At 36.9% G+C, this 25,070-nt stretch overlaps 1 protein-coding gene across 1 annotated transcript; it reads left to right on the plus strand.

The window, feature by feature from the left end:
• The first annotated feature begins 704 nt into the window (after nucleotides 1-704).
• Nucleotides 705-23,839, plus strand: fastkd3 (FAST kinase domains 3). The gene is made up of 7 exons (XM_039754871.1): nucleotides 705-1,037; nucleotides 3,086-4,542; nucleotides 9,923-10,008; nucleotides 11,790-11,967; nucleotides 17,314-17,383; nucleotides 21,717-21,831; nucleotides 23,488-23,839. The coding sequence occupies exons 2-7, from the start codon at nucleotides 3,120-3,122 to the stop codon at nucleotides 23,584-23,586; spliced, it is 1,971 nt and encodes a 656-aa protein (XP_039610805.1). The 5' UTR covers nucleotides 705-1,037; nucleotides 3,086-3,119; the 3' UTR covers nucleotides 23,587-23,839.
• The last annotated feature ends 1,231 nt before the right edge of the window (nucleotides 23,840-25,070 follow it).

A 25,070-nucleotide genomic window follows, 5' to 3' on the forward strand; every position in this document is an offset into this window, starting at 1 on the left:
AAAGAGAAAGAGCAACGCCAACCTAATATTATAAAGCAAAATAATCTGTCCTGGTTCTTGTTTGATACTGCTGAGATGGGCTCCAAGCCCCTCTCAATCATAGATTGGATTCAACGATTTGAAAATGTTAAGGCATTTAAAATTAGCAGTAATGTTTTAAGAAAAAATGATAAGCGTTTCCAGTTTTATTTTCTCATAGCTTTTGTTCCTCTTGCCACTCTAACAAGAGATACTGCAATTTTATTGAACACTTTTGATGGGTAACATTGCTACTAAAATATGCCAGTATTTGCAATATTAAAATAAAAAAATATATATTTTTTCAATCCACTTTAACCTTTTTTTTATTTTCTTCTCTATAGAGATGCACAGTAAGTCTCCAGTTCAATCAGAAAACGCGAAGCACAGGATTAGTGGTTAATTACTGAAGTTACAGCCGCGTCTTGCACCCACTTTTACGCAGTTTAATTTATGTAGAGAGCGGGAATATATGACATTCACACAATTTTGTAACACAACACTAAAAAATAGAACTGGGCGCAAGATTTATGAATTACTTATTATGCAGAATCTGAAGTATATACACCAACAACATTATAACAAACATTTTTTAACTGCTTCATCCAAGAATCGACCAAGCAGACGTCTACCAGCTCACTATTTCGAACGAGTTTCCTGAAAGAAAGCCGAAGCGACCTTAAGGGTTCGGCTAATAATGTTCTCCTGCTGCAACCGAGACTTTGCATTTGAGTTCCAGTTGCTTTATTTCGGTTTCCGTGCTCATTATCGAAGTTCTTTTTGCTTGTTTTATCCACCCACATTTATACTTTCTTTGTTAATGTCAAAAATGGTGAATAACGAATCGAGGAAAAAAATAACAGATTATATTAATAGCCTAACGCATTGGACCGCAATATTTATCCCGGAAGTGTTAGATATTTGTTTCCCCGTACTCAACCTTTCATTGACCATTGATGGGTGTCTGCATTGAGTGGATCGGGTGGTGACAAGTGCGAAATAGCATCAGCGTTGTTAAAGTAAGCACAATTTTTATTCCATGTACATTGCTGCAGTTTTTGTGAGATGTACCGAAATTACATAATGCTTGTCGCGTTTAAAGTAAAATTACACGTTCTTTTATTTTTTTTTCCCCAGATCTCTTGGGCTATTTTTAAACCCTGGCGTTAACGCTGCAAACCCTTCATAAACAATTCCCAAAACAAACATGAGATTAATTCTTAAGAGCCATACGCGCTAGCACTACGCTTCTATACATTATTAATATATTTTTGTGTGTGTTTTAACTAGCGGTGCTTCTGGAAAGTAGGAAGCGTTTGTGACAATGTTGCTTGGGTCAACTGGTATCCAGCACTACAAACGTGTTGTTCCATATCTTTTTGATTTAATATACTTTCTTAATCCCTGAGGTTGCTGCAGAAGGAATAGTTTTGAGGAATGGAAAGCAGGCTTGCGATGAAGCCTAGGACCAAGCACTTTTTGTGAAAGCACAGAGCAATCTCCGCAGGAACAGTTGAGCGACAGGACTGAGGGATTGAGCTTTCACGAACTACATGCTGATCGGTTTAGGTAAGGTGACCATCCGTCCCCGTTTTCGGACAACTGTCCCCACTCAGAAACATGTTCCAGTTTTGTCTCCGGTTTCAGCTGGGTCACTTTTTTGAATGTATCTCATTACCAGGATAATTTGAACTCGGTGCGCATGCGCGGTGTTTTGACGGAGGTTATGCTTTACCGCATCCTGCAACTTTGGCAAGAAATCACAAGCTTTCGCTTTGTATGTAGTATACGCTCCTCTTTCCCACCGCCACAACCCCCCAAGGATTGGCCCAAAAAATTCTGGTCACCTTACTTTAGGACTTGGTCACCCAGCAGTCAGTAGTAAACTAGAAACTGGTGCAGATTCTTCCATTTTATAAGGTGTAGATAGATACTCGGGATTTTAATGAATCATATAATAAAATAACAATTGCCTGAGTACAGCTAGATTTTTTTTTCTGTTGATGTTTGTTCTTGCTGTATAGCAAAGGCATATCCAAAAGTACATGTAACTCCCAGAATCGTTAACCTAAAATATACTTTAAGTATTTACTTATTTTTAATCAGAATATTTGCACCTTACTTTTTATATGCTTGGTATGCACAATTTTGGAATATTTCAGCAGCTACAGATACTTTCCTTACTTTATCACATTCTACTCCAGTTCTTGCAATTTGCATCACTGCTTCTGTTATACTAGCTGCTGTTTACGTGAGAACTCCACCCAAAGTAAATGGGTATCCTTCCTCCAGGAAAGATACTGCCAAGATAAAGGGTAATTACTTTCAACTTTGCTTTGTTTTATAAACTTACTTTAGAAACACAGAACACACGTTTTCTGAAGTCAGAACTGTTTCCTGTTCGAAGTGGACATGTTTGTAAAGTTTTTTTCTCATTTCCTATGGTTCCCTATAGCTGTAGGACAGTGAATTCATAATAACATTTAAGCATCACTTGTCTGCACACACTGACACTTACTTGTACTATCAATTACTAGTTAGTCTAACTAAAACAAAGAACTGTGGGTGGTGTTTTGAAGTGGTTTAGATACTACAGTTTAAACCTGTTCAGATCCAGCCTCTGTTTCATTGTAAGACCATAGCAAAAAGACTCTTTGTGCTCAACACTACCTATAAAGAATTGTAATGTATCTTGATTTCATAAATCACCTTGGATAAATTTGCCAGCTCAATATAAATAATATTTGCTTGATATAAACCACATCAACAAGAGGAGAAAAGATGCATTAATATGTCAATGTTATGTTCATCTAGTATAAGGTGAATGTGATCTTTGTTATCTCTCTGGTATCGCATTCAGGATATTCTCTGACTCCCTGTAATTCTGCCAACTGCAATAGAAGGTTCAATTAATGACATAACAAAAATGATTTTGGATATTAATCATAATATTAGAAATCTTTAAACTGTTAACTGTTATTGTTCTTTTAGTGGGTCAGTGCCAAAATGATTAGGAGATATGCAACTTAACTATTTCCACATTTAATGCTCCTTTTTTTTCTTCCAGATTCTTGTTGTGAAAGCCATTTGCCTATTTGAAAATGTTCCAGAGGGTAACTCTTAGTGCCCGAAAGTTTAGGTCATTACAGGACTCGCAAAGAGCAGTACAGTGCATTATTGCTAAGCATGGAAAAGCTGGTCAGAAAAGTCTATGCAACACATTGTGCCTCAATGACTCAAAACACAGAGAGTTTACAACTTACAGTGACCTGCAAAAGATGTATTTATCAAGCCTTGTGGGGCACACCTACTTTGACAGTGGTGCAGTCTGTCTACACAATAGTGTGTCTGACAAATTCAGCAAAGAGGCCATAGCTGTAGATGAAAAAATATTTATAAATCAGCTGAGTAATTGTATGTCTTCAAAGCAGGTTTTGAGGCTTCTTGATACTTTGGAACTCATCCCTAATGTAATTGCTACGATGGCTCTCCAGAGAATAGCTGATTTGGAGCATGATGCTGCATTCAGTAACACATCAGCCTTGATGAACAGTAATTCTTTTAAAGTACTCTGCTTTCAGTTGGAAAAAAAGTCGACGTGTCTTTCAGATACTTCATTGGTTACTGCCTTGAGAGCCTGCACCCAACTATGTGTAGATCCATGGAGTACTTTTGTGGTGCGCTTGATTTCTGAGAGCCAGGAAAGGTTAGATAGAGGGTTGATGTCTATCAAGAATCTATGCAGCTTAGGGGAGTCTATGTTGGCTTTGGAGGGCCCAGGCTGTGTAATGGTAAAACAGATTATGGAACAAATAAAAAAACATGACCTTGAACTATGGACTCCTGAGGATATTACCATGGTATATATTTTGTTCCAGTCTGGAGTTGGAGAAGGTGGTCAATATCAAGATCTTTTGAACTCAATGAACACCTTTACTAGATCTATATCTTTCAAGATGACTCCCACATCTATAAGTCAGATATTACACACACTGGTTGTCCTCAACCAAACGCAAGCCATGCCTTTAGTTTTAAGCCTTTGCAAACATTCAGTCAAGAAAGTTGCTGATTTCTCTGATGATGAACTAGTCCAGGTATTGGGAGCATTAATTCATTTTGGGCAGAGTGATAGTTATTTCACAGAAGCCCTGGAGCGTCATATTCCAAAGAAGGTTTTCACCATGCATCCTGAAGCTGTCAGCAAAGTAATGCAATACTGCAGTCAGAGACGGATCCTTTCACCTCCAATCTTTGATACAGTGGCAGAGAGCTTTGTTTATAAAGCTGACACTTTCAGCACCAGCCAAATTGCTCGACAAATCATGCCATTTGGGAAGCTCAATTATTTACCTCCAAATGCTGGGGAACTCTTTCGGAAAGTGGAAGGAGTCCTCCGTGACCGTTTCTCCCAGTTTCAGCCTCGCACACTCTTGAATCTGCTCCATGCCTGCACGCTTATTGAAAGATTTCCTGTAAACTTCCTTGCCAAGGTCTTCAGTCCCTACTTTCTTCAGCAGGTGGAGGGTAAGTTTTGTATGTATGTGTTTGTTTTCAGATGAATGCCTTATGTTTATTAGAGCATGAAGTTGAAAGTGAAATGGATGTTCCATGGCATGTTTTAGGCCCTTCTAATTGCAGAAAACTGTTTTGCATTTACATATATTGTATTAAGAGAATTATTGAAGAAAGTTTATTATTATATTTTTGGAGATGATTGTATTTATTTTTTTCAGATTCTTTTAAGCAAAATGATTCATTGCATTTAGTTCATTTTGTAAATCAATTCAGTTTAATTTCTCTCTATTATATAAAAAAATCCAGGGATAAGACAAGACTTTTTCAGAGATATAATTTCACGTCCCATGAGACGAGACTTTGTGCCAAGAGATTTAATCATGCCCATGGTCCACTCACCTCTCATTTGTGTCAATGCTATTGTCGGACACAGTTACTGTGCTCTCAGCTCTTATAAATTTTGACGTTTTCCTCATTTTAATACAAGATATACAATCTATTTGTTTCCTTTGATGTAATCCTTTTCTGGACAATAAATTTATACATTCTAGATGAAACATCAACTACTAAACGAAGAAGAAAGGGCAGTGCGTCTAAAACAGACCCAAAAGTGTTAAGAGAGAAAAGAATTCAAAAAAGAACAATAGTAATCTAAGAGCAAATTCAGAAAATAAAGAAAGTTATAATCAGCACGGACCAAATGGAATTGAAAACCTAAGAGGCCCAAGTGGGGGCGGAAATAAAAGACAAAGAGTAGAAGACAAAGTAGAGCGTCATAAAGAGGTTCAAAAACGTTGGTGTGACATACATGCAGAGCAGGTTAGAGATTATGAAAGTACTAAAATCCGAAAGTCTTAAAAAACTGATAGTAAAGATTGTATTAGCGTTTACAAATGGAAATTATTACTCGATGAAATAATGGAACAGTGAAAAGAGATCGAATATATGGACATAGGTGATATGACAGATGGAGTATGTAGATATTGTTCGGCTTTAAAGTTTAAGTCGGAGACTTGTAGATCATCTAATTCGTGTTGCCATAAGGGAAAAGTAGTGTTTCATCCCAATAAAGAGGTGTATCTGCGAGAAATAAAAGTTTTGTTATTTGCTGAAAGTGAAATCCACAAACACTACAGGCAAAATATCCAAATCGACAATAATCTGTTCACATTCACATCATTCAATGCTCAAAAAGTAGATTTACACGATTCAGGACCCTACGCTATGAGAATCTGTGGTCCCACAACAATTTAAGCTACCACAAGTTTAATTTCAAAGAAACCACAATTCAGCTAGGTTTATATTTATGATCACGGAGAAGCAATGCAACATAGAATCAAAAGAGTTAAACGATCGGGTGTATTAGAAATTCTACAGCCAATAATGGGTACAAATCCATATGTCCAAAGGTATTGCACTTTACACAAAATTTATCTGAAAAACACAGACAAAGAAGATTTCTTGGATTTGTATATGAATCCGAAAAATCATGCTTGGATATATAATATTCAAACGTGACGAAGTGTCAGCGATTAATAGTTGAGATGGAGCTATCAAAGACACAGTTGGTATTCATGTTTATGCAAAAGCGCAGCATGATTTGTCTCAAGCGGCAGATCTGGGAAATGACTAGCGCGTAGGACCCACACGGGGGTTGTCGAACGACGTGAGCTGGGGGGGAAGCCCCCTAGTAAGTAATTCATTAAAAAAAAAACAAACATTGCCAAATATTAACTCAAATTGGACTGAAAGCCTACAAAGAACTCCATCCAACTGATATATTAAACTACTTTTTGAAATGAGATTGTAGTTACTGTGTTACTCATTGTACCTACTCTACCTTCTGTGGCTTCTCATCAAATTTGCAGCAAAATGCTTTTTTAAAAACTGTACACTTTCAAAGTGATCACATTTTGCCGGATGATGTACTCAAATGCATTGTCCTATTCTAAATGTTGTACTAATGAGTCGTGCAATGTATGTTCCATTATATTTCATATGTGTTTAAATGCAGAAACAGCTCCTCATAATCCTTGGTTTACATAGTCGGTTATTAATAGATAATTAGATTTGAACAACTTTAAAATTAGTATGATGAAAGACTGAATCGTTTTAATTTTTTTTTTTGCATTGGCTTAAACACATCTAAAGATTTGTCTAATATGAAAAGTTAGAGTGTGCTTTTTTCTAATGCCCATATCTAAATGCTTTAATTTTGCTTTCCATAATTCCTGCTGTTTTTTTTTTATTTTTTAAAATTTGGTTTGGTTTTATTTAGCTTTTATCATAAGAGACTTAAAAGGTTTAAAACAGAGAAATTGCGAAAACACACAGAAAATATTTAAAATGTTAGAGAAAATCAGCATTTGGGCACCTGAGGCCAATGCTGTAAAAAAGCCCAGTACTTTAATTATTCTGCAGACATAAAAAAACTGCTTATGATGACATTCTAACTGTATCCTAAGTTTCCAGAATTTAGGTGGTACAGTGCAAAAGGAATCGCTGGATTTTAGCCCAACATAGATGTTAATTTGTGATCTATTTCTATGCGTTGAAGGGCTCCTTTGGCCAAAAGTTTAAATGGTAGTGAGGGACATGAGTGGCCTAGAAGAAATTGATTTGATAACTAAAACTATTTTAGCTGTAGTATCGTACAGATCTAATAATATAAGCAATAATAATATAAAACAAATTGCACTTTTGGTAATTTTGGATATTTGTGACCGTAATGGTGCAACTGCAACATTTCATCTATAAAAAGTGTGACTTTTCGAAGAAAATAGTAATATTTCTAGAGAAAATTTAAGGAAGAATTGAAGCTAACAGAGGAGTATGAGAAATAAAAAGATTACATCTGAAATAGATGTCAAATAATGGTCTCTTTGACAGTATCTGTTGTAGACTCTACAAATACAGTCATATGAAAAAGTTTGGGAACCCCTCTTAATTCTTTGGATTTTTGTTTATCGTTGGCTGAGCTTTCAAAGTAGCAACCTCCTTTTAATATATGGCATGCCTTATGGAAACGATAGTATTTCAGCAGTGACATTAAGTTTATTGGATTAACAGAAAATATGCAATATGCATCATAACAAAATTAGACTGGTGCATAAATTTGGGCACCCCAACAGAGATATTACATCAATACTTAGTTGAGCCTCCTTTTGCAAATATAGCAGTCTCTAGACGCCTCCTATAGCCTTTGATGAGTGTCTGGATTCTGGATGGAGGCATTCTTCCATACAAAATCTCTCCAATTCAGCTACATTTGATGGCTACCGAGCATGGACAGCCTGCTTCAAATCATCCAGTAGATTTTCGATGATATTCAAGTCTGGGGACTGTGACAGCCATTCCAGAACATTGTACTTCTCCCTCTGCATGAATGCCTTTGTAGATTTCAAACTGTGTTTTGGCTCATTGTCTTGTTGGAATGTCCAACCCCTGTGTAACTTCAACTTTGTGACTGATGCTTGAACATTATTCTTAAGAATTTGTTGATATTGGGTTGAATTCATCCGACCACAACTTTAACAAGGACTCCAGTCCCTGAACTAGCCACACAGCCCCACAGCATGATGGAACCTCCACCAAATTTGACAGTAGGTAGCAGGTGTTTTTCGTGGAAAGAGGTGTTCTTCTTCTGCCATGCAAAGTGCTTTTTGTTATGACCAAATAACTCAACTTTTGTCTCATTAGTCCAAAGCACTTTGTTCCAAAGTGAATCTGGCTTGTCTAAATGAGCATTTGAATACAACAAGCGACTCTGTTTGTGGCATGAGTGCAGAAAGGGCTTTTTTCTCATCACCCTGCCATACAGATGTTCTTTGTGGAAATTGCGCTGAATTGTAGAATAATGTACAGATACATCATCTGCAGTAAGATATTCTTGCAGTTCCTTGGAGGTGATCTGTGGGTTGTCTGTAACCATTCTCACAATCCTATGCATATGCCGCTCCTGTATTTTTTTTGGCCTGCCAGACCTGGGTTTAACAGCAACTGTGCCTGTGGCCTTACATTTCCTGATTACATTCCTTACAGTTGAAACTGACAGTTTAAACCTCTGAGATGGCTTTTTATAGCCTTCCTCTAATCTATGCTACTGAACAATCTTTGTTTTCAGATCTTTTGAGAGTTGCTTTGAGGATCCCATGCTGTCACTCTTCAGAGGAGAGTCAAAGGGAAGCACAACTTGCAATTGGCCACCTTAAATACCTTTTCTCATGACTGGACACACCTGTCTATGAAGTTGAAGTCTTAACAAGCTAATCCAACCAATTTGGTGTTGCAAGTAATCAGTATTGAGCAGTTCCATGCATTTAAATCAGCAAAATTACAAAGGTACCAAAATTTTTGCACAGCCAGTTTTTCACATTTGATTTAATTTCATACAACTAAATACTGCTTCACTAAAATCTTTGTTCGAAAAACACCCCAGGACTCAGATGTTCCTAGGAAATGAAAGACATACAACTGTTATCTTTTTGTTGAAAGTAAATTATTATGCAGGCTGAGAGGGGTTCCCAAACTTTTTCATATGACTGTAAAGCGGTATCAGTAGTATTAACCTACATTGGAATGGGCCTGTATAGAGTTTCTTCCTGCTGGATAAAACAGGTTTGAGGATGTTTGCATTTATATATGTTAATGTATTTTGGATGCAATAAGCACTAGAGGCATATACATTTTTGGCAATTTTGTGAGAGCCTTATTGTTTCCTGCTTCATTCATTTGCTGACTTGGATAGGCATGGCACTTTAGAAAGAGTGTATATGTATAATGTAAAAAAATGACATTCTTAATGCACTTAATCAGTTAAGTGTCTGGTGCAGAGCCCTTAGCAGCACTTTGCAGAGTGTAGAAAACAGCCCTGTACAAGGCACCAGTCCATTGGAGGGCCTGCTCATGCACTCAGCCAGACTCCCACCAGGCCAGATAGTTTCCAGTTAACCTAACATACATATATGTGTTGATACAGAAGAAAAATACTGGCATACCAAAATAAAACAAATGGGGAAAATGTTCATGGTTCAAACAGTCAATAGCTAGGCAAGGGATTCAAGCATAGGACACTGGATCTGAGTGATGGAAGCACTTCCCACTGCAGTGCCACCCAATTCCCACTGTTGTTTGTCACTGCCACCAAATCAATTGTGGTTGGTTGGTTTGTGTTGGTTTATTATCTGTTTACTTTTCATATACTTAGTTTTATTTTATATGATAGTGTATTCACATCCCTTTTCCTCATATGGTAATCAGTGACTAGTTTTCAATTTGTTATTGCAATAGTGTATTCACATCCCTTTTCCTCATATGGTAATCAGTGATTAGTTTTCAATTTGTTATTGCATTTTCATTATAAACAATATTTGTTGTTTGCTCTCTTCAGCTCAAGGTACTGGACTAGATAGAACTGTGCTTGCTCAGCTGACACAGCTTTTCATGACAATGAAACTGGAATGTCCTTTCTATGAGGTAGGTATAAAACTGACTATGTCAGCTATGTCATGCACTATGGATGAGTGTGGTTTTAAAATTCTAATGTCTGGAGGGGGGAATGCTTCTTTAGATAGTTCTGTGTTCAATCGGCTGTAATGCTGATTATTTTGTTTATTTGTGGTGCATATACCTGCCTTGTGTCCAATTAGGTATACTTGATGTCATCCTTATTTGGAGGATTGAATGAAGTGTTGAATGAGTGATGTGTGTTACTTTTGTCAGAGATTGGTTTAAATTGAATATACAGTGGAAGGTTTTAAATTTTGCATCTTATGATAATGACCCAGGATTCAGAATGGACTTTTCACTTTATACATTCAGAGAGGATGCAAAAGTGATTAAAAAAGTTACCAGGATGTTAGGTTATATAGCACAATGTGTAGAGTACAAGTCTAGAGAAGTTATGCTTAATGTATATAACTCACTAATACACCCTCACCTGGAGTAATGTGCACATGTTTAAAAAAAAAAAAAAATGGAGGGACAATCTTGCATGCACAAAATGAACAGAAAAGAAGTACTCTAAACGCTAGTTGGCCTTCCTATACAGTGGTTCCTTGCCAAACAGTATGATGGCAATGCTCACTCCTCATCAAAGATCCACTCCTTTTTAACATGTCCCATATTTCTTTCTTAAAACTGTGGCTTGTATTCTTGTCATCAGTTGAGCCATTCTTTATCTCGCCGCCAGACTCTAAATTCATTACTGAATTGGGTGAAAGGCACTTTGTGCCCTTGTAAGGAACTATTTCTGGGGAGAACCTCATAAATGCATCCAGGGTCAGGAATACCCTCTGATAGACTTGGGTCCATGTTTCTAGAACTCCTCCAAAAGACTCTAGCTCTGTTTAAAAGGACAGAAAACCTTCATGCTGTTTTTTGGCTCCTCAGAAGTCATCTTAAAAAGTTGTTCTTCTCTATAATCTAAATAAATCTGTTTCTGTACCTATAGTACATGCTGTTAACATGAAAGAATCATATGAGAGAACATGATGTTACTTTTAGAAAACATTCAGTATCAGAAATAAAAATTGAATTTCTGTGTAGATCTAAAGTTGATTACACTTTTGCTTAACTTGCAGCTTGGTTACACCAAATATTGTTGTTGTTTTGTGTGAGTGGGGCAGTAGGGACAAGAAGAACCACCATTTTTAGTAAGAGTATCCAAAATATGCCTTACTTATTTAAGAAAGAAAATGTGATAAAGACTCCAGTTTTGATCCTGAGAGAGTTTATTTTCCTCATTTCCATATCAAACTTGGACTTACAAAAACTTAGGCAAAGCAATAGATAAAATAAACACAGGTTTCATATACTTAAGAATTTCCCCAGATTAATGATGCCTAGATTAAGAGAGGCATTTTTGTAGGTCCTTAGGTAAGAGAAGTGACAATAAAAGTAAAACTAATTATTTATTTAATAACCTTACCTATTATAGTTTATTAGTAATTATTTATCTATTATAGTATGGTGTTGTTATTTATCTATCTTGTACTTGTCTTGTGTTTATGATTATTTTACCCAGCGGTCCTGGGGAACGTTATTTCATGGCACACTATGCAACAGTGCTGTGTATAGATAGTATGACAATAAAGCTTCTTGACTTAAAAGATGAGAGAGTTGAATAAATTTGAGAAATCTTAACAGCTTCTTAAATGTAATTGCGGATTGCCAAAATTATTTTCAAGGCCATTCTCTGATGCTGTTCTCAGTCAACAGCCTTTCTTTTTCTTTTTCCATGTAAAATTTCATTTTAGGGTCCACGTCTTCACTCCAAGTACTGGGTAAAGTCCTTTTTGAGCCCTGCTGGTCAATCTTTGGAGATCCCTGTGGATGGATATCTTTATAACATGGTGAAAAATGCACTTGTCGATCTTTTTGGAGCAAGAATATACTTTGCTTCGCGTGTTCTGACACCATACTGCTACACTTTAGGTACAGTACTAACAATGACATAATCCTAATGCTCATTTTACAAGTAATGTCAATGTTTGGGAGGGTTGAATCAATCTTGTTTTGATTTTTTTTTTTTTTTTTGTATTTGTAAATAATTGTTTCTGGGGAAAAAAGTAAATATAATGAAGATGCTAAGTGTGTATATATATATATATATATATATATATATATATATATATATATATATATATATATATACACAGTGGTGTGAAAAACTATTTGCCCCTTCCTGATTTCTTATTCTTTTGCATGTTTGTCACACAAAATGTTTCTGATCATCAAACACATTTAACCATTAGTCAAATATAACACAAGTAAACACAAAATGCAGTTTTTAAATGATGATTTTTATTATTTAGGGAGAAAAAAATCCAAACCTACATGGACCTGTGTGAAAAAGTAATTGCCCCCTGAACCTAATAACTGGTTGGGCCACCCTTAGCAGCAATAACTGCAATCAAGCGTTTGCGATAACTTGCAATGAGTCTTTTACAGCGCTCTGGAGGAATTTTGGCCCACTCATCTTTGTAGAATTGTTGTAATTCAGCTTTATTTGAGGGTTTTCTAGCATGAACCGCCTTTTTAAGGTCATGCCATAGCATCTCAATTGGATTCAGGTCAGGACTTTGACTAGGCCACTCCAAAGTCTTCATTTTGTTTTTCTTCAGCCATTCAGAGGTGGATTTGCTGGTGTGTTTTGGGTCATTGTCCTGTTGCAGCACCCAAGATCGCTTCAGCTTGAGTTGACGAACAGATGGACCGGACATTCTCCTTCAGGTTTTTTGGTAGACAGTAGAATTCATGGTTCCATCTATCACAGCAAGCCTTCCAGGTCCTGAAGCAGCAAAACAACCCCAGACCATCACACCACCACCATCATATTTTACTGTTGGTATGATGTTCTTTTTCTGAAATGCTGTGTTCCTTTTACGCCAGATGTAACGGGACATTTGCCTTCCAAAAAGTTCGACTTTTGTCTCATCAGTCCACAAGGTATTTTTCCTAAAGTCTTGGCAATCATTGAGATGTTTCTTAGCAAAATTGAGACGAGCCCTAATGTTCTTTTTGCTTAAAAGTGGTTTGCGTCTTGGAAATCTGCCATGCAGGCCGTTTTGCCCAGTCTCTTTCTTATGGTGGAGTCGTGAACACTGACCTTAATTGAGGCAAATGAGGCCTGCAGTTCTTTAGACGTTGTCCTGGGGTCTTTTGTGACCTCTTGGATGAGTCGTCTCTGCGCTCTTGGGGTAATTTTGGTCGGCCGGCCACTCCTGGGAAGGTTCACCACTGTTCCATGTTTTTGCCATTTGTGGATAATGGCTCTCACTGTGGTTCGCTGGAGTCCCAAAGCTTTAGAAATGGCTTTATAACCTTTACCAGACTGATAGATCTCAATTACTTCTGTTCTCATTTGTTCCTGAATTTCTTTGGATCTTGGCATGATGTCCAGCTTTTGAGGTGCTTTTGGTCTACTTCTCTGTGTCAGGCAGCTCCTATTTAAGTGATTTCTTGATTGAAACAGGTGTGGCAGTAATCAGGCCTGGGGGTGGCTACGGAAATTGAACTCAGGTGTGATACACCACAGTTAGGTTATTTTTAACAAGGGGCAATTACTTTTTCACACAGGGCCATGTAGGTTTGGATTTTTTTCTCCCTAAATAATAAAAACCATCATTTAAAAACTGCATTTTGTGTTTACTTGTGTTATATTTGACGAATGGTTAAATGTGTTTGATGATCAGAAACATTTTGTGTGACAAACATGCAAAAGAATAAGAAATCAGGAAGGGGGCAAATAGTTTTTCACACCACTGTATATATATATATATATATATATATATATATATATATATATATATATATATATATATATATATATCTCAGTTGCAAGAAGCAGATCACATGGCTTGTTAAAGAGTACCTGTCAAATAATACACAGAGTACACAACATGTGTTTCACTCTAATTGGGGCTCATCAGGTGTACACACCTTTGCTTCCCATTGCGGGAATTGACCTCAGACATCACTGCCTGAGGTGAAGCCTCAGATGTTGTGCCACAGTGGCTGGTTCACTTACTTGACAGAGTGAGATTGGAGTATTATATCCATAGGTCTGAATCACAATCTGATTATTTGGGTGGTCACCTACCAGGTAATGCTTGTGGTTGGTCAGCCAGTTGGCAAAAATTCGCCACGCCCTCTCAGTTGCAAGAAGCAGATCTTAGGCATGTTATTGAGTACCTGTCAAATAATACAAAGAGTACATGACACAGGTTTTGCCCTAATTGGGGCTTATCAGATGTACACACCTATGCTTCCCGTTTTATATGTATATATTAGTTTTTTTCCTTCAAATTTTTAATGGTAGTTTTTCTTTTATTTTGTCTCATTCTGAGTAAAGGACTGGATAGCCAATTTTTGACTATACTTTGTTTAGACAAATACGGTGAAGTTTTAATATATGGTTCTCAATTAAACTCTAGGTTTTAATAGATATCGTTAAGAAATTATAATTGATAGATAATATTTAATCCTGCGGATTAAGAGGGTTACTTTTGCTGTGATCGTTCTTGAAGTGGGGTGGGTGGGATAAATAAGGTACCACCATTTGGCCATCCTGTTGTTATTACATCATCTCGCACAGTATAACCAGGTGTTTCGACACTGAAAAAATATTTATGTATCAAGGATGAAAAATCTTAAATCATTGATCAGTGTATTCCTAAATTAGCAAGTTTTTGCTTTTATATTGTAATTTGCCTGTTTGTTCATATCGTGAAGAAAGTCATTTTATAGAGGGTGTTCTGCAAACTCAGGTGTTATACAATAAAGGAGTATATTGGTTAATGTTAAAGCAAAGGTATCTTCCACTGCATAATGTGCAGCTGGTAAATCACACCAGAATATATTTTCTCCTCTGGCAATAATGTGCATAGTTGAATAGGTTTTACATTTGGACCATCTTTTCTTACCTTTTAAAATTAAATGGTAGACATTTTTTTCATCTAAAATTAGTTTCTTAATATAAGATAAAAGTGGTTGTTTAAGTGGTTGTCTCTCTAGTATAAAAAAAAAAAAAAATCTTGGGAGGGAGACGAGATGTGATCTTGGAAGACAATTTGACATCCCACTAGAGACACTTTTATGTCACGCAAGACAAGGCAGTGAGACAACATTTAAAACAAGTTCACGGACATCTAACCTAGAAGTTGTTGGAATGCTTTTGGCATACACATTTCATGTGCTCCCAGCTCTTAAAACAACAACAAGCGACAAGCAAAACATGCAGCTTGCCAGCAGCAGCAAGCCAGCAGATGACCGGACAGCTTCTCCTTAGCGTGCTTTCAGCCCCTCCCCCTCTTTCACAACACGAGCAGCAGAGACACGAAGTGGCAAAAGGACAGCTGCTGTACAGGCTTTGAAATGATCGACGTGCAGCATGACAAGCAGAAAATGCAGCAAGCCAGCAGATGATCTGACTGCTTCTCCTTAGTGTGCGTTCAGCCCCTCCCCCCCTTTCACAACGCAAGCAGCAGAGACGCAAAGTGGCAAAAGGTGCTAGTTCATCAACCCCACCCAAACATCAAGCCACACTTCTCCAAATGTGAGCGACAGAGACACAAAAAGGCAAAAGGACAGCTGCTGTACAGGCTTTTAAATGATCGATGCGCAGCGTGACAAACAAAACACACAGCTCGCCAGCAGTAAAAAGACGGCATCTCCTTAGCGTGCGTTCAGCCGACCCCCATTCACAACACGAGCAGCGTTATACGTCCTACGAGAAGAAGATTTAACCATGCCTGGGGCTGGAAATAAAGGACAAGTATTGTTTTTACAAAAGTTTTAAAGTAAAAATAATGCAATATGTAACAATTCCCATGAAAATAGCAATCTCTTTAAATTGTATATCTGGTAAACCAAACCCAGGGGTGGGTGAGCAAAGCAAGCAGGGAACAGAGCCCCCTAGTTTCTTTTTAAAAAAGATTAAATCCTTAATGAAAAGTGAAAGTGTCCTTTTTCATTGTAGAAAATATGTTTAATCCATTAAATGTTATTTTTTCATCTCAAGCACAGTAATTCCTTGGTTACATATCAGTTCTTGCATGTTTTAGGAAGACCACAAGTTCAAACACATTAATATGGAAGCATAACCCAAAAGAGAACTTGCTCTCCATATCAGTAAGGTGGTTTAAATGTACATCTAATCAGAAGTCGTAGAGGCCAGCCCATTGTATAAACAAATACTTGATTCATCTTGTGAAGACTGTATTTAAATATGACTGCTAGTGTGTGTGAAAGAGATAAAGAAAGACAGTATTCACTATTTAAATGAGGGAAAGTGCACTAAAAGATGTAATTGGTGTTAACCAAACATGCACTGAATTAAAAGGAGAAGTAGGGAGTGTGTGTGTGTGAGAGAGAGAGGCAGAAAGAGTCCCTGCTGATGAATGTCAGGTGACTTCATGAACAGTGAGAAGTGACATACATAACACCTCGCTGTGAAATGTGAGGAGTAGGAGAATGTGCAGGTTAACAGAATAATTTGTTAAAATTGTGAGCACTAATAATTCTTTAATTTTGTGCACTAAATTACACATATCCTAGTTTATAATGTATATCACACATACTTACTGTACACAGTCTTGATGCATGCAATGTCAAAGTTTTATGCTTTAGATCTAAATGTGTGGTGTTAAACTTGGTAACATAAATTACAAATTAGTGTGAATAATATGGATTACACTACTGTATTGTTTGAAGTACTCCTCAACAGTCTACTCTGAAAAATGCCTTTACTTCATTCTAGTTAAAAACTGGAAAACGTATTCCATGCACACTCATTCATATTGAATTACCTAAAGTATATATCTTTATTTTTTCTGATTGAGAATTGTAAGCTGGCCCCAGGTTGGCAAGCATATGAGTATGCCCAATGAAGGACTGGTGCCTAGTCCAGGGCTCTTTTCCTTCTTGCATCCACTGCTGCCAGGATAAGCACAATCCTCTGAACTGGATTAAGCAGGACTGAGAGTATATACTGTATGTATATACATTTTGCCCATTTTACATTATCCCAATAGAATTTTGCCTTAAATGAACTGTGAACTAAACCTGGTATCCTGAATTTGATTTTATATACTTACAATTCCAATGATTTAGTGTTATACAAATTAAAAAGTAGTTTATGAAATATTGGAAATAATTTATTATTATATTGTATGCTATACATGCAAACAAATAGAAAATACAATTTTTAAGTCAATCTATAGTTTTATTTTGATTTTCATTGTATTTTGTGTTCTGAATTATGAGGTTCTTTGTTTTTAGATGTGGAAATAAAGTTAGACGAAGAAGGTTATGTGCTGCCAGCTACATACCATGATGAAGTCTATCAAAGGTAAACAAATGAAAAAAAAAAATAAAGGTGACATTGATGGTGCATGAATCTTTTTGAGCAGTATGCATATGCATTCTTTTTTCTGTTTTTATTTTGCCAATCACATTAAAATAGATGAGATGTAGATCAATCAAGGATTCAATTGATAGTACATCTCATACATTTTTTTGTTCAAGTATGCACCTATACGGTTTGGTTCTGTAAGTTACTGCAATTTACAATACCTATCAATGCCATAATTACAAAGCAGAAAATAAATGTGCATGAACATTGAAGAAAATATAATTAAAGGACATTTAAGAATTACATTTCTTATAGGGCCGATTTCACAAGTAGCTTCATGCAGTAGAAAACCGTGCTCTGCATAGTCTTTAAAATATTTAAGTTTTGACAACTTGTACACTACTGGTTAAAGGTTTGGGGTTACCCAGAAATTTTTATGTTTTTAATAGAAACTGATACCTTTTTTTCCAAGATACCATTAAACTGATTTTAAAATATGGCCACTACTAGTGTGTATAATGGCCATTACTGCTTGAAATTACTGATTTTTAATTCATTATTCACATACTAGCCATTTGCGCCCAACTACGTTGAGCGTGTTAAAGTTGTCTGTGATGAGCTCCCTGTTTAAACGCCAGGCTGCCAGTCGTGAACTGGGCCCTTCGTTGCACAGCATTATGATTTTTTCTAAGGGAAACAAAATTACAAAAGAAAACCCTTGGATATTGATTTGATAAGAACGGCCTACTCGGAATCACTGTCCGAATAGTAATTATGTGGTGGTGTAGGAGCATTTCTGCTTCTGTCCGTTCACAGTCCGTCTCGTTTTCACGACGCTGTCATTTCCTCTCACGATCTCTTCTCAACCTTTCTCCAATCTTGCAGGTTGCTTTGTGGCAATCCAAAGAGTAAGGCAATATACATGGAGCAATGGTTATAAAAGGGGGACACGTAGGTATCCAGGCTCTTTTAAAGCATAAATAGGTATCACTTCACTGACATGTGAGCAAGCCACGGTACAACTGTGAGACGCGCAGCACTCGCCAGCTACAACGTAACAATAATAATTTCCGGAACATGCTGTTACGTTGTCATTCATTTTACCCACTGTCTTTCTCTCATTCATATGTTACGTAGGCATGTACCTTTTATCTTTGGCAATCTCATTCTCTAACCAGGCCTTAGGAGCTAACCAGCGTAACACTGTCCACCACCCCTTTCGTTATTCCGGCACATTGTTGACATCCGTGAGTAACAACAACGTACTAAACTGGAAGGTGGTCTACGCATGCGTGGAATTTGCGGACAAACAAAGATCAAGATATAAATGAAGATCTCTTTAGTTAATTTAAAGCACAACAATTTGTTTAGTTTGAATGTCTGTGTTTTGAGGTGTGACTGGAGTACTACAGTCTTCAGTAGTATAAGCCTGGAGGAGATTCTTAATGCAATGCCTATGTTTTAGTTGTCTCTCTACTGCCATCTAGTGCTTCTTCTTCTAATTCATTCGAGGACAAACAAAGATCAAGATCCAAATGAAGATTATATATAGAGATGGCTGCAAAGTCCCATTTTCAGCATCAGTTTTTTTAGTGTCCTAATGGTAAATTCCCTTAGCTAATCCTTAATTAGTCATGTTTACATACTAATAAGTTATTAGAGAATCCCTTCTAACTGCCTTAACACAACTGAAACCTGTTATTCTGTTCACTTACGTCACAAGGTACTGGCATTCCTAAAGTTTCGTTCTGGGTTCAAAAATCAATTGAAAAGTAACTCTGGGAGTGCACCAAATTAACATAATTTTGGACAAAAATATTTGAATCCTTATCAAACAGCCTTCGTGTCAAAGTCACTCCATACCCATTAATAGCTGTTTGGTGTACTCCCAGATAGGCCTAAAGTGCATGAGAACAAATCTGAGTGTAATGGCCTATACCACACTACTAGTATGTAGACTTACATTGCTTAACTGGAATAATCTAAACCCACCTCTTATTGATGTTCTGTACTGTTTGAAATTGGTAAAACACATCTTGCTTAGACGATCTGTTCAAACTTTAGAATAAGCATTCAGATTGGGGGAAAATGTCATTTGCTCCTTTTTTCCCCCCTTTTTTGTTGCCCAGGCTGTTTGTTCCACTGTCTTTTGTTCAGGTGAGAGTTGAGTTCTGTTTTTTTTTTTTCTTCTTCTTCTTTTTGGTAAACTATGTTAATATTGTTTTCTTGAAATAAATACAAATGAAAATTGTAATTGTGGGTAACAACACTGTCACAGGTTTATAATAGTAAACTAAAATAGTTGGTTTAATTTACAGTTTCAGTTTTAACCTATAGTCAGTTAATAATATTATAAAGCCATCTTGTTCTCTAGACCTATTACAGCGCTTCTCAAACTCAGTACTGGGAACCCTCTGTGGTTGCAGGTTTCTGTTCAACCAGTTTCACAATCAGTCTTTTTTTGCCTCATATTGATCTTTATTTTATCTTATTCTGCATTCAGAAAAGCATTTTGATTTTTACATTTATCACACACTAGTCACATTACCTGTCAAAGACAAGTAATAGAATGCATGTAAAAATATTTGATAGCTCTTTTCTTATGTGTACTTTCAGTGCCTTTCCTATCATCATTGGCCTGAACCACTCTTGAACAGTGCTCATACTGTTGAGCTTGTTCCTGTAAAAGCCTGCATCTCATACTCTGTCATTTTAAGGGTCATTGCTCACCTTCTGTCTGCTTTACACTTACTGTATTTGAAAATGATCCTCTGTGTGACTCCTAAGCCTTTACTCCTCCTCATGTGCCTGCGGTTCATAATTGAGACAATGGACCCACGGAGGCATATAAGAAAAAGCAAGTACGTGAAAGAAAGACATTGGAGAATGAAAAGGAAAAATGAAAGAAACGAAGTTAAACGATGGAAAGACAAGGCAGGAGGGAGAGAGACGGGGTGGGTGTGAATGGAAAAGAGAGAATGCAGACAGCCAGGAGGAAATTCCTAGAGGAAATGTGTGACCAACGCTCAGGGGCTGACGGCCACTCCAGCTGAGTGACTTAGAAGCTGGAGTGAACGACACACACTGCTCGGTTGGAGCGACTTGCCAGAGAGAAGCAGTGCAGCTGCACTGGAAGGAGAGGCTCTGTGAGGCATTCTGTGGGTGGTGCCATGGACTACAGGGACACAAGCCTGGCAGCATAAGTTGGAAGCTTGGTGTGGTGCTCTGCCAGGAGCCACAGAGATATATAGGAGCCAGATCATAGAAGCAGCGTAGAAGGTTGGATAAACTGCAGATTAGTCTTCTCCTTGGCTGCAAGGACCCATTAGGGTTAAGCTGAGGAGACGTCAGTATTAAAGAAGTGCACCAGGGCTCGTGTTTTTAAGGACAGTTTCCTGCTGTGTTTTAATCTCGTTTTAAAGGATTATTTCTTTATTGTACTTTTTGCACTGCACAATTTTTGGACACTTTTATTGGTTTGCTTTGATAAAAGCACCTACCCCTTGCTTCATGTTGTGTCCTCATCTGCCGGCACATCCCGTTGAGCCTTGTTTATGAGGCTTCCAAAGCAGAAGTGGGAGTGTGGAGCTGTACTACACTGTCACAAAGTTGAGCTTCTTAATTGTACATAACATTTACAATATAAAAGAACTGATCTTAAGTTATGTAAAGAATCATGCTGAAAAAATCATATTTGTGCTTTTCCTTTGTTTGCATTGCTGTGTAATATGCATCTGTAACTCTGCATATTCTTTGAGGCCTTCACACCTCACAGTGTTATTTCTTTGATCTTTAATTTGGAATTTTATCTTATTTTTTCTGTATGGCAGATTGTAACCTTGCTGCTAATAAATAAGAATAAGCTATCAGGAATAGAAACTGCTAGCCAAGTTGACTCAGCATTATGAGTAAATCATTGCTTATTGCATACATTTAAGAAGATCAAACACAAACTCATATATTTCATCATTCCAGTATCATTTTTTTGTTTTTAATAATTTAACCACAACTTAAAATATTTGATTTAAAATGTTGCCTTCTTCCATTACTTCTAAAAAAAAGTAAAAAAAAAAATTTTATATAACAAGTGTGTATGCTTAGAATAAATAGTTGCAGCTAGCAATGCAAATGTATAGGCAAACCATACCACAGTTTTATTTTACTACAGATAAGCAATCTATACAATGAATAAATCAGTTTTAATGAGGTTTACCAGTACGGTATTTCAGAATGATGTAGTCGTGTTTAGAGAGTTTGCTGTGTTTAAGCACTTTAATATACAGTACTTGTATGTCTCAAATCCTTACATTCTGTGTATTTTCCTTTGTAGGATAGCTGTATGCATTGATGGGCAGAACAGATTTTGTTCCAACAGTCAAAATTTGTTGGGTAAGGAGGCAATTAAGCAACGGCATCTGAAGCTGCTGGGCTACGAAATTGTGCAGGTAAAATCATTAATGTCCAAGACAATATCATAACACATAATTCTGTCTTGAACCCCTAATCCCCTAATGTTCTCATGAGCAGTAAGCAGCACAGCATTTTTTTCTCACTAACATTCTATACAGCTCAATTTACTGAATAAGTAACTGTTCTAAATTTATCTGAAAAAAGGTTATTTCAGATTGTATATTTTTGTTTTAGTGGCCTGATAGATCTGCTATACAAGTTACTGAAATGCCATCTGAGTTATATGTGTAGCCAGAAATACATTGTCACCTCATTAGCTTTAGAAAACCACTGCAACACCAAATTAGTTTTCCTAATGCTTGAAATCAGACCAGGTCAGTTAAACAGTCCTCATAACCATAAAAATAAAACATCCAAGCAAGGAAAACAAAGTTGTTTAACCTATCTAGAAATGAATGGAAGACAAAAGGAGCTCAGTAGGTTGAAATACATGCAGTGGATAAACATCCATCCATTATCCAACCCGCTATATCCTTACTACAGGGTCACGGGGGTCTGCTAGAACCAATCCCAGCCAACACAGGGCGCAAGGCAGGAAACACACCCCGGGCAGGGCACTAGCCCACTGCAGGGCGCACACACACCCACACACCAAGTACACAGTAGGGACAATTTAGGATCGCCAGTGCACCTAACCTGCATGTCTTTGGACTGTGGAAGGAAACCGGAGCACCCAGACACGGGGAGAACATGCAAACTCCACGCAAGGAGAACCCGGGAAGCGAACTCGGCTCTTCTAACTGTGAGGCAGCAGCACTACCCACTGCACCACTGTGCCGCCCCTCAGTATATACATTACACTAAAGACAGCCTATCATCTGCATTATCTGCAGATCATAATCCTTCAACATTTCTTTGACACTATAATTTATCAGCAGAGTGGCACAATCACCTGCTATCCATCATGGTCCATTGTCTGCCAGTCAGTCAGTCATTATTCAACCCGCTAAATCCTAACACAGGTTCACGGGGACTATTGTAGCCAACAAATTTAGCTTGAGACTTCAACATAGATTTTACCCTTCATTACTTCTTTCAGAAATTGTATGTTTAAGAAATATGAAAAACACTTGGCTATAGACACATCATAACCAATCATGAAAAATAGTAAGAAAGTGCAATTTTAACATTTCTTGAGTTTAATCCATTTTGGAATAAGGCTGTAATATAACAAAATGTGGAAAAAGTGATACGCTGTGAATACTTTCCGGATGCACTGTAGATGTAAACAAACTGGGGATGTGTTGAACTACAGTAACAGTCAATCCTGACAGTGCGGTAAGAGTAAACATACAAAATCTATAGATGGGATTTAGGGAATTCTGTTAATATCTATGTAATAAAGAGTCCACAAAGGGAATGTAGGGTCACCCTAGGACCCTACCACAACTAAACACTTGCTTTGCATTTATATTCACATGTGTATTTGCCCCCTGACCTTTGCAAAGACTTCACATTCTTGCCTCAGAAGAACAAACTATTGCATGGCTGCAGTCTTCATTTCTCATTTACAAAAAATGAGTGATGTATAATTTTATTTAAAAGGAACCGTTGGTTTATTTGAAACAACTGACCTAAAACATTTACTGTGTTTTCATGCATTTCTTACCCTTGGATCTTTCACTTTGCAGATACCATTCTATGAATTTGAAAAACTGAATGGCAAAGAAGAGGCGATGCAGTATCTCCATAAGAAGATTTTTCCTCACAGTTACAGACACAGTTGGTAATTTATGTTTTGGATGACTGCATTTATTGCCCTGCATGTTATAAAGGGTTTCAGAATAAAAGAGCAGGGCTGCTGTTCACTCTGATGGCGCATATATTAAGTTGCAGTTTGTAAAGTGCTTTGTTAGGCTGCTGAAAACTGTCTACTGTACATGTGTCAGGTGACTTTTATTTTAGTTATTTATTGTACTATACTTAAGTCCTAAGGTGAATATTTGTGTATATATTAAATATAGTTATTGTAGATTTATTTTATATTAAAATAAATGCCTTTTTGTATTTTTTTTTTCATAAATTAAAAAGGTGAGATGTTTCCATTTCAGGTCTTGCGTTTCAGCTGTATACGAGGTTTTTTAAAGTGTATTGCTGCATTTGGGATGGTTGCAGAAATCTGTTTGAAGGAGATCTGCAGTGCTGTGCCACACCACATTCCCATGTAAAGGATCAAGGCGTAGGTTTTCCCAGCAGCCTCAGACCTTTGAAGATTATGGTTGTTTTCATCAAGGTCCAGGTAATTTTTTGAATTCATCCAAATACATGAATTAATCCTCACAGTGTCATAGCTGCTGTAGGTAGAATGCTACTACAACAGATTTTTGGAACTCCTGCTGCAGTTTTTTAACCCTCACAATGTATTTGATTGCTGGCTCATTGCTGTGCCTTCCGGTTCTTTTTGATGTGATTCTAAAAATCCTTTTTAATTGCCCTGGACGTTAGGCTTTTCAACTCAAATCAAATTTAGATTGATTGATCATCTTCATCTGTAGTAGCGATGTTCCTAAGCTTTAAAAACAGATAACATTTACTATGGTTTTTATAGGAAGTAAACGGAGTACCCTAATTTGAATGCGGAAGCCACTAAAACAGAGAGGTAGAGATAGTTAAATAGTACTTTTAGGTGTCTCAAGGGGAAATTTAGCTTTTAAAAAAGCTCAAGAATTTTATAAATATGGAGATTTATAATTGACCTGAAGGACATGGTAGCATTCAAAATGCATAGCACCTATACAAAGCTGAGACATTTGGAAACTTTTCTGCATTTTGTAACATCAGGGTGTTCACTGAATGCATTTGAAAACCCAAAATTGACCCAAAAGATATGGCAAGGTAAAAATGTTTTAGAATCTTTACAAATTATGGGACATTTAAACTTCTTTTTTTTACTGTTTATTAATTTGGGGAAATGTAGGAAAATTCACAAATTTTCATCCTCAACAAATGAAACTGAAGATACTTTAACCGATTTCAAACACAAAAGAGGTCAAATTCGAAAGAGAAGACGTTTCAAGGGTCAAATGATACTTTTTAATTTTTTTTTACTAAAAAAAAAACTTTATATAACCAAAACGTAGAGAATCCTCATAGTGTCAATTTCCATTCATTTTTAGGACAAAATAATGAATGCAACAGAAAGAAAAAGCGAACAAGAATTGGCTTGTTTGAAAAAGTAGGTAACCTACAAAGTGAGTTAGTTTGAGCAATAAGG

Source organism: Polypterus senegalus, chromosome 5, assembly GCF_016835505.1.
Source record: "Polypterus senegalus isolate Bchr_013 chromosome 5, ASM1683550v1, whole genome shotgun sequence".
Lineage (NCBI taxonomy): Eukaryota > Metazoa > Chordata > Cladistia > Polypteriformes > Polypteridae > Polypterus > Polypterus senegalus.